Source organism: Rhinatrema bivittatum, chromosome 7 (genome assembly GCF_901001135.1).
Source record: "Rhinatrema bivittatum chromosome 7, aRhiBiv1.1, whole genome shotgun sequence".
Taxonomy (NCBI): domain Eukaryota; kingdom Metazoa; phylum Chordata; class Amphibia; order Gymnophiona; family Rhinatrematidae; genus Rhinatrema; species Rhinatrema bivittatum.
The window spans coordinates 309181198-309197735 of NC_042621.1; the positions used below are offsets into that span (position 1 = coordinate 309181198).

Here is a 16538-nt window from a genome sequence, read left to right on the forward strand (position 1 = left end):
GAAAAGCGACATGAGAAAAAGGAGCATGGATGAGGTACCTTGGAATCGCCAGCCTGGCTTAGTACTGCCCCTACGCCAAAGTCCAAGGTGTCAACCTCTACAATGAAAGGTTTTGAGGGGTCCGGATGTCAAAGGCATGGCTTGGTAGAAAAGGCATCCTTCAGTTTTTGGAATGCTGCTATTGCTTCGGGAGACCAGTTGGCCACGTTGGCACCTTTTTTCATCATAGCGGTCAATGGTACTGTGAGTGAGGAGTAATGTTTGATGACGGTCCTATAATAATTAGTGAAGGTCCTATAATAATTTGATGAAGGTCCTATAATAATTAGCATGGGGCACATTTAAAATTAATCGGAGAAAGTTCTTTTTTACTCAACGCACAATTAAACTCTGGAATTTGTTACCAGAGGATGTAGTTAGTGCAGTTAGTATAGCTGTGTTTAAAAAAGGATTGGATAAGTTCTTGGAGGAGAAGTCCATTACCTGCTATTAAGTTCACTTAGAGAATAGCCACTGACATTAGCAATGGTAACATGGAATAGACTTAATTTTTGGGTACTTGCCAGGTTCTTATGGCCTGGATTGGCCACTGTTGGAAACAGGATGCTGGGCTTGATGGACCCTTGGTCTGACCCAATATGGCATTTTCTTATGTTCTTATGTTCTTAACCCCAGGAAGCATCTGAGAACCTTTAATCCGGTAGGTTGTGCCCATTTCTTGATAGTCTCCAGCTTCTGTGGGTCCATTTGAAAACCTTCTTTAGAGACAATGTGCCTAGGAAAGGCACTGACTCCTTATGGAATTCACGCTTAGATAGCTTGGCGTAAAGATGATTCTCACGAAGCCACTGTAGTACTCTCTTAACATCTTCTTGGTGAGTGGTGATGTCTTGTGAGAAGATTAAGATGTCATCTAAGTAGATAACAACACATTTATAGAGGAGGTCTCGGAAGATGTCATTCATTAAGCTCTGAAATACAGCGGAGCATTACATAGGCCGAACGGCATCACTAAATACTCGAAGTAGCCACCTCGAGTGTTGAAGGCTGTCTTCCATTCATCGCCAGCTTTTATGCTACAAGGAGCCCAGATCTAGTTTTGAAAAGATCTGGGCTCCTTGTAGCTTATCAAAGAGCTCTGAAATCAGAGGCAGGGGACAACATTCCTTAATAGTTATTTCATTAAGGCCTCTGTAATCTATGCAAGGACGCAATGTGCAGTCCTTTTTGCCCACAAAGAAGAAACCTGCGTCCGCAGGAGACTTGAATGGTCTATTGAAGCCTTTGTTGAGATTCTCCTGAATATATTGAGACATAGCCTTGTTCTCGGCCACAGACAAGGGGTACACTCTGCCCTTTGTTGGCTCCGTATTCGACTTCAGACGAATGGCGCAGTCATAGGGTCTGTGAAGCGGAAGTATATCTGCAGCTTCTTTTGAAAAGACATCTTGAAAAGATGCATACTGAGGCGGCAAGCCCGGCATTAATGAGGTGGAAGGCATACACGGTAATGGCTTAACCTCAGTCAAGCATCGCTTATGGCAGTCTGGACCCCAACTTGACATTTCTAGAGTGACCCAATCGAATTGAGGCATGTGCTGTTGTAGTCACGGTAATCCCAGTACTATGGGGTGCATAGCCTTCTCTAAAATAAAGAAGGAGATAGACTCCATATGGAGAGCACCGGTACGTAAACACACTGGTTCAGTACATAGTGTTACTTCTCCCACCACGGGTTCTCCATGATTGGATGAAAGAAGTAAAGGAGGCGACATAGTGGAAGTGGGAATCCGTAGATGTTCCACTAGTCGTTGAAGAATGAAGTTGCCTCCTGCCCTGAGTCTACTAGGGCAAGAGTCTGGTACTGTAGAGAACTGCAGATGAGAGATACTGGAAGAGAGAACGGAGGAGAAGGCAAGGTGAGGCCTAAGAGAAGTCCTCCCGCAGGACTTAGGCCTCTCCGTTTCCTGGACATATAGGGCAATTTTGGATAGCATGACCAGCTTGTCCACAGTACATACACAGCCCTAACTTCTTCCACGTTCTTCTCTCTTTTGACGTCAGATGGCTGAGGCCTAATTGCATCGGTTCCTCCTCGCCGGCTGATGGGAACGTAGGGGCAGTCCTGGATGCAGTTTTGACTCGGACTTCACTCAAGGAGGTTCTTCTGGAAGTCTTTGTCTCTTGAACTTTGTCTCGAAGCCAGCGATCAATTCTAGTTGCCAGTTTCACCAGTTCAGCCAAGGTTTCTGGCATTTCTCTTGCTGAGAGTTCATCCTTCAGGTAAGTGTTAGGTTCTTCAAAGAACAGCGTCTTCAGGCATCTTGGATCCCAGGATAGTTCAGACACCAGTGTCTTGAACTCGATTGCAAAGTCAGCTAGGGTCTTGTTCCCTTGCTTTAGATGAACCAAAGAAGATCCTGCAACAGAATATCGGGCAGGATCATCAAACACTGATTTGAACAGTGCGAGGAATCCTTCAATGTCGTGAAGGATCGGGTCCTTGTGTTCCCACAGCGAAGATGCCCAGGATAGGATATACGTAGTCTTCGCATAAGCTGTGGGAAAATGTCCAGCTTGTAACACAAAGTGCATGCAGCACTAGTTAATGAAGTCTCTGCATCTCCATATTTCTCCCGAGAAGCGGGTAGGAGCTGCTAGAGGTACGGTTGTCTTGACCATCACCTTCGACGGTTTAGCCTCTTTACCTGAGGTGGAAATGGAGTTCATCTGTTTGTGGAACAAATTGAATGCAGTGGTCAGTCCTTCCAGCACAGTCTGCTGTTCATCGATCTGCAGGGCCAGGCCGGGAATAGCCTGTAATGCCGTGAGCTGAGCCGGATCCATGGAGTTGGCAATCTGTTGTTATTACGTGTGGTTTTAGTGGATCCTTGGGTGATGTGGAGATGACCACACCCACAGGGAGGAGCCCGTGAGGAGCCACAACGTCACTTTCCGACACCATCCTCCTCAACCTTGAAAAAAAACAATCGTACCTCCTCGCTCTTCTCGACTTATCCGCCGCATTTGACACCGTAAATCACGACATCCTGCTCGAGCGGCTATCGGACATTGGAATACAAGGAGAAGCTCACAGTTGGTTTCAATCATTCCTAGAAAATAGATTCTACAGAGTCAAGATAAATAACGTAGAATCACCTCCTATCAAATCAATCAGAGGAGTACCTCAAGGATCTTCACTATCCCCTACCCTTTTAACATCTACCTGCTTCCGCTCTGCCACCTACTCTCCAGCCTCAAGCTAAAACACTATATTTTCGCCGATGACATTCAGATACTTCTTCCCATCACAGAATCACTCCAAAAAACCTGGACGCATTGGAACAACTGCTTACTATCCATCAATTCCTTGTTATCCAGCCTCAACCTTATACTCAACACAAACAAAACAGAAATCCTCATCATCTCGCCTGACGAAAACCACACACTCTTCAACGTCCAAAGTACAACACAATCCATAATACCACCTTTCAACCATTCACCTTCAGTAAGAGACTTAGGGGTACGCTTTGACAATCAATTCAACCTTAAATCTTTCATCCACAACACAACCAAGGAATGTTACTTCAAACTACAAGTACTAAAAAATCTGAAACCACTCCTTCACTTCAAAGACTTCCGCTTAGTAGTTCAGTCATTAATTCTGTCCAAACTAGACTACTGCAATTCTCTCCTGCTAGGTCTTCCGCTATCATCCATAAAACCCTTACAGATGGTACAAAACGCCGCGGCGAGGCTACTCACTAACACCAACAAAAGAGACCACATCACTCCAATTCTGATTTACCTCCACTGGCTCCCCATAAAAGCTAGAATCACCTTCAAGACACTATCAATGATCCACAAAGATATTATGGGAAGCGCCCACTTAAATCTTACCTCTCAACTCCGCCTTCACACATCAAAAAGACCCATCAGATATAACTACAAAGGTTCTCTACATACTCTCCCGATTAAAACCTCGCTAGCCAAACGAGCACTCTCCACAGCCGGGCCCACCCTTTGGAACTCACTGCCGCCAGAACTTAGACTTGAAACCTGCCACTTAACCTTCAAAAAAAACCTTAAAACATGGCTCTTCCGGCAAGCCTTTCCAGAAATACAGGATTACTTCGACACAGGTCAAAGAACAAAATAGCGCAATACAAAGTCCACCACCAACCTCATACCCTCAGGACCCTCACGACCTTATTGCACACCTGATATGAAAGATCCTCTCTTGATCCCCTTCCCATGGTTATGTCCTTTAACATGGAACACGGTCTCCTGTATACTCTACCTGTACAACTCAATCTTATCAACTATTCTGCAGTACTCGCACCATTTATTTAAGTTATTAAGCAAAACATTTTTGTCGTCTATTCTATATTTTATATATTTTATTTCACAATTATTACTTAATATTAATTGATTTGCATTTTTTGTTCAATATTCTGTTGACTGTTTAATGTAAAGATACACGTTCCCTGTTCAATACTATGTTTATTGTTCAATGTAACACCACTGGCGTCAGTTCAATACTATGTTTATTGTTCAATGTAACGCCCCGGCGACAGCTGTGTTATATGGAAACCGACTTGATTTGATATATATATATATCAAGAAAGGCGGTATATAAAAACCCTAAATATACACAAAACACCAGAATAATTCTTTATTTAACAGCTTGAAGTAGCCACCAGGTGGCGGTGGTGAGTTGCAGTCTCAGGGACCTTGGCAGAGGGAGCCCTTCTCTCCCTGATGACTTCAGGAGGTTCCACAGCAGATACTGTGGATGAGACAGAAGAGAAGTTAAAGTACTCACTTTGGTGTTAACTGTTATGGATGCGATTCCATCAGATAGATAGCAGTAGGTACAGGCACTGAGGCAGGGAGAGCAGGCCCTCGAGCAGCGAGTGCCTGATCCCTGAACGGCACCTGAAATAGAACAGAGGGCCCCCGAGGAGTGGGTACCCAGGTTAGAAGTCAAACCCTGAAGGGCAGAAGGAAGGCTTCCTGGACGCAGCAGGGAGCAGCAGAGTAGCGCAGACAGGAAAAGTCAGACTATTCGAGCCTTGAACAAGCCTTGTTCGAGTCTTTGCCAATTCAGTGAGGTTCGCACCACTGGGCGTACTTAGACGTGGGTTGCGCGCCCGCACCCTAGCAGATACCTGGGAGGAGCAATGGTGTACGGCTGCACCATAGCTGTTCCAGGGATATCAGAGAGGTCGGATTGACGACGCTGCGGTAGTCATCTTGCCCAGGTAAGTGGGAGGAGCCTAGATAGGGGTGCAGCAAGCGAGGTGAAGCCGTCGAAGACCAACGGATGCAACAAGACCAATTTTTACAGTTTGTAAGTGACATTATCTCAGGAAATAATATTTCTCCTGCTGCCCTCACCCCTTTTGAATCTGTGATACAAATCACGCAGCCTCACAGGACACCAGACTTCCCATCCCAGAGGTGTCTCATCCCAAAGTGCTGAATTGTAAATTGGGATAGGATCCTGGGTCCCATGGATTGTGCTGAATGTCCTCAGTTACGTTTCAGATCTTCTTCTTCCATTTAATTAACTAAACTGCTCTCAGTAAGGACGCCAGCAAATTATGAAATTGCCTTTTTTGACACCAACCATTTCCAAATCTGTCGGATCTACTGCCCACCCAGTCTCCTTGAGCTAAACATCTCCCCACTAATAGAATTTTTTACAACACATCTAAACCCAGCTAAACCTACCATAATATTAGGTGACTTAACCTTCACATGGACGTTCACCCCCTATCAAATACATGCTAAACACTAATTGACATAATGTCTGCCCTAGGTTTCAAACATCACAAATAAACCAACACATAAAGCAGGCTACTCATTAGACCTAACATTCATTAACAATAACCTCCTAGAAAACATAAAAACTGAATACACACAAATCCCATGGTCAGACCACTATCTCATTAATTCTCAGGTCAAACACACAGGCCCAATAAAGATTCAAAGCACGGAACCAGCTGAATTCATATATCGTCCACCTTTTAACACAGATATTCTAAAATACAAATTACAGGAAGAGCTAACACACGTCAATTACACCAATAGCCACACTGCAACAGCTGACTGGATAAACAGAACCACGACTTTGGCAAATGAAATAAATCCCCAAAATAAGGCCCACATTAAAGAATCAAAACAGAAAAACCCATGGTATAACGAACAAATCAAAGAAGTAAAACGGATTCTTAGAAAGAAAAAGAATGGAAAAAAAACAAAGCAATTGAGAACTTAACAAAATACAGAAAACAACTGGCCTATTACAAAAAAGTAATTTTAGAAAACCAAAAAGAAATATTTCAGCTCAAAAATAGAAAAGTTTGCAACAATGCTAGAACCCCTACTTAACATAGTTAAAAGCCTCACAGGCGACAACACTAACAATCCACAGACCTTACAAGAGAGTCAATGCAACGAAGTAGCTCAATTCTTTAAAGAAAAAATTGAAAACTTAAGAAAAAAATCACTAACACAAACAAACAAGAGATTAAAATGCCCACAAGGGATGTCAACGCATGGTCAGAGTTTGAAGAAATATCGCAATTTGAAGTTGAGAACATGATAAAAAAACTGAACCCTGCCCCTCACTCAATTGACACCATACCCATTTTGGAATTAAAAAAACTAGCCAACACAGTAGCTCCAACATTAACTAAAATCATCAACCTCTCCCTAGATGATGGAGCAATGCCTGATATCCTGAAAGGTGCCATAATCAAACCAATCATTAAGAAAAAAACATTGACCCCCTTAATCTGAGCAACTATAGACCAGTCTCCAACTTACCCCTAATAGCCAAACTCATTGAAAAAGCAGTCCAAAAACAACTGTCAAACCACTTAGAAAGTAATAACATATTATATCCTGCACAACATGGATTCCGCAAACACTACAGTGCTGAGACATTATTACTAGCTCTATCAGATAATATCTTAAGAGACTTTGATACAGGAACACATTACATTCTGCTTCTTTTGGATCTCTCTGCAGCTTTTGACACTGTAAATAACAAAATACTAATCAATAGACTAAAAGAGATAGGACTCAATAACAAAACAATAAACTGGTTTGAATCATACCTAAGCAACAGATGTTTCCAAGTACAAATCAAAAACACACTATCTGACAAAATCAAACTACAAACAGGAGTCCCACAGGGATCAGCCCTGTCCTCAACCCTCTTTAACATTTACCTCCTCCCAATATGTCACTTACTCGCAGAACTTGGAATAATATACTACATATATGCAGATGACATACAACTACTGTTACCCATTGTAAACACCATTGAAGAAACAATGAAACTAGCTAATATATATATTGAAATAATCAAACAGCTCCTAAACCAAATGGAACTGGTAATAAACATTGACAAAACGGAATTCTTACATCTAGAGTGGAAAAAAATATACATCCTATTCAACCTACAATTGCAATAAAAAATAATCAAACCGTGGAGTTAGCAATAAAAGTACGGAATCTAGGAGTAATAATCGACCCTGAGCTAAATATGAAACAAACACATTTCACAGAAATTAAAAAAAGGTTGCGCCAAACTAATGGTCCGTAGAAGACTGAAACATGAACAATTTTCATACAATTCTACAGGCAATGATTTTCACAAGCACAGATTATTGTAACTCTCTGCTAATAGGGCTACCTCAAGTTACTATTAGACCACTACAAGTATTGCAAAATTCCACTGCTAGAATTTTGACAGGCAAAAAGAAAAGAGACCACATCACAGGAACACTTACTGAGCTACACTGGCTACCTATCGAACAAAAAATACAATACAAGTCACTGTGTATAATAAATTCATAAACTAATCCATGATGAAAAGGCCGACTGGCTTAACACAGCACTGCACGTACACATTCCACACAGAAACCTGAAATCCGCAAATAAGGCTCTACTAACTATTCCTTCTGTTACATCAGCCCGCCTCACGCAAGTAAGAGAGAGCTCTGTCTCTGGCTGGACCTGTCCTATGGAACTCCATGCCACTCGAAATAAGGCTGCAGACAAATTTGAAACTATTTAAAACTAATCTGAAAACCTGGCTTTATAAACAAGCTTTTTATAAAGACAAAGAGAAGGATGAAAACAATCGATAGATAAGGACGCACTAAGCAATCAGATTTTTTCATTTATGTCTCCAAATACATATTAAATGTAGACTTGAACCACATAACAGTTACCTAACTGACGTATAAACTCTAATTTACACATAGTTTCTCTTATTAAAAATATGTTACCGTTCTATGTTGGCACATGTTTAATTTGTAATCTATACCAATCATATTTTTATTTTTGTGCCTTTATGTAAACCGTTGTGATGGTGAACTAACTTAACGACGGTATAGAAGAGTTTTTAAATAAATAAAATAAAATAAATAAGATGGCCTCAAGTGTTTCGGCCTTGTGGGTGCTTCAGGTTATTGGAGAACTATCTGTGCCTACTTTTACCTGCATTGTCAGGAGGAGATCCCGGGGAGAGGAAAATATCCTGTCCATATTGCAATTTCAGATCCATAGGGGTTGGTTTGCCTTTGAGTTGTTCAACACACAGAAACAGACGCAAATACCGCAGCTAGATTAAGAACATGCCATACTGGGTCAGACCAAGGGTCCATCAAGCCCAGCATCCTGTTTACAACAGTGGCCAATCCAGGCCATAAGAACCTGGCAAGTACCCAAAAACTAAGTCTATTCCATGTTACCATTGCTAATGGCAGTGGCTATTTTCTAAGTGAACTTAATAGCAGGTAATGGGCTTCTCCTCCAAAAACTTATCCAATCCTTTTTTTAAACACCGCTATACTAACTGCACTAACCACATCCTCTGGCAACAAATTCCAGAGTTTAATTGTGCGTTGAGTAAAAATGAACTTTCTCTGATTAGTTTTAAATGTGCCACATGCTAACTTCATGGAGTGCCCCCTAGTCTTTCTATTATCCGAAAGACTAAATAACCGATTCACATCTACCCATTCTAGACTTCTCATGATTTTAAACACCTCTATCATATCTCCCCTCAGCCGTCTCTTCTTCAAGCTTAAAAGTCCTAACCTCTTTAGTCTTTCCTCAGAGGGAAGCTGTTTCATTCCCCTTATCATTTTGGTTGCCCTTCTCTGTACCTTCTCCATTGCAATTATATCTTTTTTGAGATGCGGCGACCAGAATTGGAAGAAATAACCAAAGGAAAAGGAAATGTGAAATTTTGCACAAATTATTGTCTTCAGCCTGGCGTGGAAAACGTCCCTGCAGTATTTGCACCAAAGAGGGCAGATTGATTATTGCTCCCTTTGGGTATTAGAAATGGGGGTTTAGTGTGTTCTTGGGCCTCAGCCCAACCCCAGATGGATCCAGGACTGAACCGAGGGTTGGCGAAGTGTCCCAGCATGGCAGAACATGGTCTTACCCTCTGCCAGGCCTGCAAGCTCGCAGAGCCAACAACAGATGATGTCGGTAGGGGAACGGTCCTCCGACTGTTCCAAGCCCTTTTGGACCTGCCGCTCGAATCGGCATGGAGCAGCAGGCCGGCCTGAAGATAAGGGCAGATGGAGGCCTTGACACGAAGACAGCACCACAGACGAGGGTTGAGGCAAAACGCTGAACTTGACCAGATGAGACGTGAAGTAGGGAAGGAAGACATTGGCAATGTCTCTCAGGGCGCCCTACACAGCCCACCTTCACGGGCGGACCCAATGGGCTGGTCGCGGACCACCCTGTCCCACTACGCACCCTACACAGCCCGAGGAGGCTGGTCACGGACCAAGAGGAGAGCAGGACAAGCGCAGGGAAGAATCCAGCCGAGGCAGAACTTTGACAATGGAGCCGATGTCATCCGAGCTCCACAAAGACTGGCAGGACAGGACGGCTCAGGAGCACAGGACACCAGTCCACTGCCGGCATCTCCGCAGACGAAGAAGCGTCACCCGGAGATCCACAGCCAGCAGAACAGATGGTTCAGGAGCACTGAAGAACAAAACATCAAGAAGGGCTGGAACACTAGGAAGCAAGACATCAGGAGACCTGGATGGGGACCTCAGGCACGAAGACATGGCATGAAGCAGATGAGACGAGGAGCTCCACGAAGAACACAAAGGACCTGTTGGAGCACTGGCAGGCAGGAACCTCCAGGACTAAAGTAACTCTGATGCAAGGCAAAGACTGACTGGAAGTTGAAGTCCTTTTATAGGGCTGCAGACAGGCGACTCCCTGGGAAGAGTTTGCAAGGCCCACACCTAGCTGGCCCTATAACTACAGAGAAGTGCTGCGCGCCGGCCCCTAGGGAAGGGCGTGGCTCAAACCAGGAAGTCCATGCAAACACAGCCAAGCCTCAGGCAGGCCCCAAGGACATCGAGGCCTCCCAGGCCCTGGAGCAAATCCTGGACAGTTCATAGGTGAGATCCCAGCTTCGGAGCGGCCTCCAGGAAGAGGTAAGGAGCCACCTGTAGCACCGCTACAGGAGGGTTCATAACATTGGAAGTATTTAAAGCCTTTTACATGCGTAAAAATAGGTTGTATACGCAGATGTTACCGCTATGGGGGCAATTTGAGAATTCCCCTCTGTATGTTTATCTGATTATTGTTTCTACTTTGCTGCTGTTGTTTGATTTATTATAAAGTTGTATTCATCTATAAGATTTTTATTTTAGATCTTGTATATCCAGCTTGTACAGTTCCAGTTTGGAAAAGAGATTTACACGTTCAGAAAATAAATAAATAGTTATTAGTCTCTAAAACTAGAAGCGAGGACTATATTTACCTAATTCAGAACCTGTAGAATGAGAAAAATGCACCACATTTCTGCTTAAAACATTCGCTCCTCTTGTACCTGTAGGTTCTATGCATGAGGTGCGGTTGGTGAATGGCTCACACAGATGTGCAGGGCGTGTTGAAGTTTACCATGCTGGAAAATGGGGATCGGTTTGTGATGACCTGTGGGATACAAATGATGCAAATGCTGTGTGCAGACAGCTGGGCTGCGGTTCTGCTGTTGCGGCTCCTGGCAGTGCCCATTTTGGTCAAGGTACAGGAGATATTCTTCTGGATGATGTGCAGTGCAGAGGAGATGAATGGTTCCTGGGCCAGTGCTCCAGCCGTGGATGGAAAGCGCATAACTGTGGTCATCATGAAGACGCCGGTGCCATCTGCTCAGGTACCGTTTCCTGTCTCCCATCAGGTGAGATCTCAGTTACTCCTGTATGTGTCAGCGACGAGCGTAGCCTTTGAGCAGTAAGGACAGTTTCAGAGAAGGGCGTAGCTTTATTCCTGATTCTGGAAAAGTATTTCTTCTTTGGAGTAATCCTTGCCTCATGAAAGCTGATTGGATTGTGAAATTAGATCATTTAACATGTGGTTTGAATAAGATCCTGTATTGTTAAATAAAGTTTTAGTTCTCATAAGCTTCTCCCTGCTATGGGTGGAGCTGATGAGGCTCCAGATGCTCCTGATAGAGCAGAGAGATGGCTATTAGGGATGGAGCACAAATCAGAGCCCCTGGACTGATATGTCCATGTAATATCTGACATGCAGTCACTTCCCATAATATTTTTATAGAGATCTGTAGGCTCAGAGTATTCCTTTCTCCAGAGCCAGAGTTGACTTCCAGGTGCCTATAATACAAACACCTCGGCCCTGGAGAGGAAACGGATCTGCCCAGGGACAGCAGGGTCAATGGACAATACCCAAAACATTATTAGCTGCAGTTTCATCAGACCCTGAGAAAAATCCCATGAATGGAGGGACGTCTCGGCTAACGAGATATTTCTTCACTCAAGGAAAGGGTGGTGGATGCCTAGAATGCCCTTCCAGAGGAGGAGGTGAAAACAAAATCAGTGAAGGATTTGAAAGGGGCAGGGGATAAAGACTGAGGATCCCTAAAGGTTAGAGGATGGAAATGAAGAAAAGAGTACATGGGGGTAACTTGCTGGTGTTGGGGGTTACTACCCCTAACCAATAAGCCTTCATACTGTTGGTACATCTCCATTATTGCTCTCTGCTTTTACAGCAGTGGGAAAAGGGGAATTAGATTCAGATAGCAACCAACAAGGACATTGGATTTTATGGTCTGGGAAAACAAATGAGTATGGGGGTAACCTGCTGGTGTGGGGGTTACTACCCTTAACCAATAAGCCTTCATACTGTTGGTACATCTCCATTATTGCTCTCTGCTTTTACAGTCGTGGGAAAAGGGGATTAGATTCAGATAGCAACCAACAAAGACATTGGATATTATGGTCTGGGAAAACAAATGAGTATGGGGATAACTTGCTGGTGTGGGGGTTACTACCCCTAACCAATAAGCTTCATACTGTTGGTACATCTCCATTATTGGTCTCTGCTTTTACAGCAGTGGGAAAAGGGGAATTAGATTCAGATAGCAACCAACACGGACATTGGATATTATGGTCTGGGAAAACAAATGAGTATGGGGGTAACTTGCTAGTGTGGGGGTTACTACCCTTAACCAATAATCCTTCATACTGTTGGTACATCTCCATTATTGCTCTCTGCTTTTACAGCCGTGGGAAAAGGGGAATTAGATTCAGATAGCAACCAACAAGGACATTGGATTTTATGGTCTGGGAAAACAAATGACTATGGGGGTAACCTGCTGGTGTGGGGGTTACTACCCCCAACCAATAAGCCTTCATACTGTTGGTACATCTCCATTATTGGTCTCTGCTTTTACAGCAGTGGGAAAAGGGGAATTAGATTCAGATAGCAACCAACACGGACATTGGATATTATGGTCTGGGAAAACAAATGAGTATGGGGGTAACTTGCTAGTGTGGGGGTTACTACCCTTAACCAATAATCCTTCATACTGTTGGTACATCTCCATTATTGGTCTCTGCTTTTACAGCAAGAGGTAATAGGGAATTGGACTCAGATGGCAACAGGCAGAGGCCCTCACTTTGACAGACTGGAAAACTTAGTAAGAGGGTGACTTGTATGGTGCAGCAGATGCTACCATAAGCTTGGTGGGTAGACTGGATGGACTGTCTGCTCCTTTTCTGCCATCATTTTCCATGTTTCTATGTTTTCTTTGTGAGTTTATTCTTATCCTGACGACCATGTGTTATGGCCCCGGGCCGTGCCCCGGGACCTCCAGTTACTTTAAGGCCGGCCCGGGCCGCTGGAACACCGACAATGCTCGTCCTGGCTTTGGCCGCGGCGCTCCCTCCTCGAGGGAGACGTCGGTGATCCGCCGCGTCTGGCCCCGCCCCCTAGGCGTGCACTCAGGGGCTCAGAATTTAAAGGGGCCAGCACGGGAAACCACAGGACTGCCTCTAGATGACGTCAGATGCTGCAGGGATACTTAAACCCTGCAGCTAGGCTCTTACCTTTCCTTGGGAAAGTCGGGGAGCTAATCCTAGGTAACACCACTTCTGCCTCCCCGTGTATTTTCCAGTGACTATACTTCTCCCTGGAGGGAACTTCGATACGCTAGCCCTGATTGACTCCAGAGCCGGGGGAACTTTATCCTATGGGATTTAGTCCAGCAACTTCAGATCAGGGTCCAACCTCAAAAGCCTCCCATCCAAGTGTTGTCCATTCATGGGACCCCCTTTCCAGGGACCATTTCTACTGTACCAAGCCCCTCATGCTACACACAGGTCTCCTGCATGTAGAGGAAATCTCATTCCTCATTTTGGAAAAGTCCATGCACCCGGTCATCTTGGGGCTACTCTGGCTTTGGAAGCACTCCCTAGTTATCGGTTGGGATACTCTCCAGGTTGCATCCTTGGGCCCGTCTTGCTTTGACACCTGTCTGACCGCTGTCCCTCGACCTTCGGTACCTCTCCTGACCACCCCCCCTGGTGCTGCCACTACAATATCAAGATTACATGGATGTCTTCTCGAAAGAAAAGGCCGAGCGCCTTCCGGAGCACCGACCCTTTGACTGTGCTATCGACCTGATCCCGGGTACCACGCCGCCACGAGGATGAGTATATCCTTTATCACTCCCAGAGACTTGGGCCATGTCCGCATATATCCAGGAGAACCTGGTCAGAGGGTTCATTCGGCCATCTAACTCCCCGGCCGGAGCCGAGTTCTTCTTTGTGGCAAAGAAGGATGGGTCTCTCCAGCCCTGTATAGATTATCGTGGTCTGAATAATATTACATGACGTGACCGATACCCACTGTCATTGATTCCGGAGCTAATGGATCGACTACAAGGAGCCAAGGTGTTCACAAAGTTGGATCTCCATGGGGCGAATAACCTGGTGAGGATACAACCAGGTGACGAGTGGAAGACTGCGTTCAATACAAGGGACAGCCACTACAAATACCTGGTCACACCCTTCGGCCTCTGCAACTCTCCCGCAGTTTTCCAGAATCTCATGAACGAGGTATTGAGGGATATGTTACATACTTCGGTCATCGTTTACCTGGACGACGTGCTGATATACTCAAAGGACCTGGACATGCACTGAAGAGATGTCCGCAAGGTGCTGCAGAAGCTTCGGGATAACCGGCTCTTTGCCAAAATGGAGAAGTGTCAATTTGAGAGAGTCCCTACCCTTTCTCGGATATATTGTGTCCTCCACGGGTTTCCATATGGACCCTGAGAAAGTAACGGTCATCAAGGATTGGCCTCAACCTGTGGGGGTCAAGGCGCTTCAACACTTCCTTGGTTTCGCCAATTTCTACCGACAATTTATACCCCACTTCTCCAGGATGGTGGCTCCGCTTACGGCCCTCACCAAGAAGTGGGCCGACACTAGAAACTGGCCTGCAGTTGCGCTACAAGCATTCCAAGAATTGAAGACAGCCTTCCTTCAGGACACATGTCTCCATCACCCGGACCCCCAATGTCAATTCATTGTGGAAGTTGACGCCTCCGACATGGAGGTCGGAGTTGTCCTGAGTCAAAAATCCGGCAATGGTAGATCCCTGCCGTGTTCTTACTTTTCCTGAAAATTCTTACCCACAGAAAAAAATTATGGCATTGGAGACAAGGAACTTCTGGCCATCAAAATGGCCTTTGAGGAATGGCACCAGTGGTTGGAGGGAGCCCAACACCAGTGATTGTTTATACGGATCACAAGAATCTGGAATGCTTATGTCGCGCCCAGCGCCTCAACCCTCTCAACAAGTTCAGTGGTCCCTCTTTTTTAGCTGCTTCAACATTTTCCTCCGCTACAGGCCAGCATCCAAGAACATCCAGGCGGACACCCTCTCCTGCACGGCGGTTATCGCAAAGAAGTATGCAGACCGCCTACGACGTCCAGCCCCATCATTTCTCCTCAGGCATAAGATATGGTTAAGCACTAAACACCTTCACTTGCGGCTTCCCTCAATGCGCCTGGCCCCAAGGTACATTGGTCCGTTCTCTATCATGGAACGGGTAGGGGAAGTTTCCTACTGCCTCTGCCTCCCACCTACACTCAGGGAACACGCCTTCCACGTCTCCCTGCTGAAGCCACTGGTTTTGTCCATCTTCCATATGAAGACCCCTGCACGGCCACACCTGAGGCACACGAGGATACAGCCTACCAAGCCAAAGAAGTACTAGATGTGCGATTCCACCTCAGACGTTGGGAGTACCTCCTCTCTTGGGAGGGTTATGGCTCTGAGGAAAATTCCTGGGAGCCAGCCTCCAACATCCTGGACAAAGACCTCCTCCACCAGTTCCACGTGGATCATCCAGCTAAGACTAAGCCCCAGGGAAGGGGGCATGGGGGGGGGTACTGTTGCCCCGGGACCTCCACTTACATTAAGGCTGGCCCGGACCGAAGGGAGATGCCGGTGATCAGCCGCGTCTGGCCCCGCCCCCTAGGCGTGCACTCAGGGGCTCAGAATTTAATGGGGCCAGCACAGGAAACAACAGGACTGCCTCTAGATGACGTCAGATGCTGCAGGGATACTTAAACCCTGCAGCTAGGCTCTTACCTTTCCTTGCAACGAGGTTCACTTTGGTTAGAGTTGCTAGTTGCTGCTTCAGATCCCTTATCTTGTCTTCGGCTTCTGACTTCTGGTTTTTGACTCCGGCTTCCGTTCATGGACTTCCGATTCTGCTTCTGTCCTTGGCTTTGACTTCAGCTTCTGACTCCTGGCTTCCGACCTTGGCTCGTCCACTAACTTTTGATTTGGGGTAATTTGAGGAGGTTTTAGGTTGATGTTGGTATGAAGGTTAGCTTGGATGAGGTGGTGGTCAGACCAGGGAATTTCTGTGGTGTGAGTTGAGTTTGATTTCCAGATTTCAGTGTTGATAAAGATGAGATCAATGGTGTGACCAGCTTTATGTGTTGGAGATTGAATTATTTGTTCTAGATTTAGAGTTGATAGTGCATCAATGATGGTTTGGCAGGTTTTTGAGTGGGAGGATAAGTCGAAATGGATGTTGAAGTCACCAAGGATGATGATGGGTTTATTGAGAGAGATGTTATTCATGATATATTCAATAAGAGGGGAGCAGTTTTTATCGAGTGCTCCTGGAGGACAGTAAACGAGGCAAATTTGAAGTTTTG

General features: G+C 45.2%; 1 protein-coding gene across 1 annotated transcript in view; it reads left to right on the forward strand.

Annotated features, from left to right (window-relative positions):
* DMBT1 (deleted in malignant brain tumors 1) overlaps nt 1-16538 on the forward strand; it is a 306433-nt gene that overhangs the window by 243147 nt on the left and 46748 nt on the right. The window contains exon 33 of the mRNA XM_029610571.1: nt 10898-11215. Within this exon, the coding sequence (XP_029466431.1) occupies nt 10898-11215 (318 nt within the window). The remainder of the gene's footprint in view (nt 1-10897; nt 11216-16538) is intronic.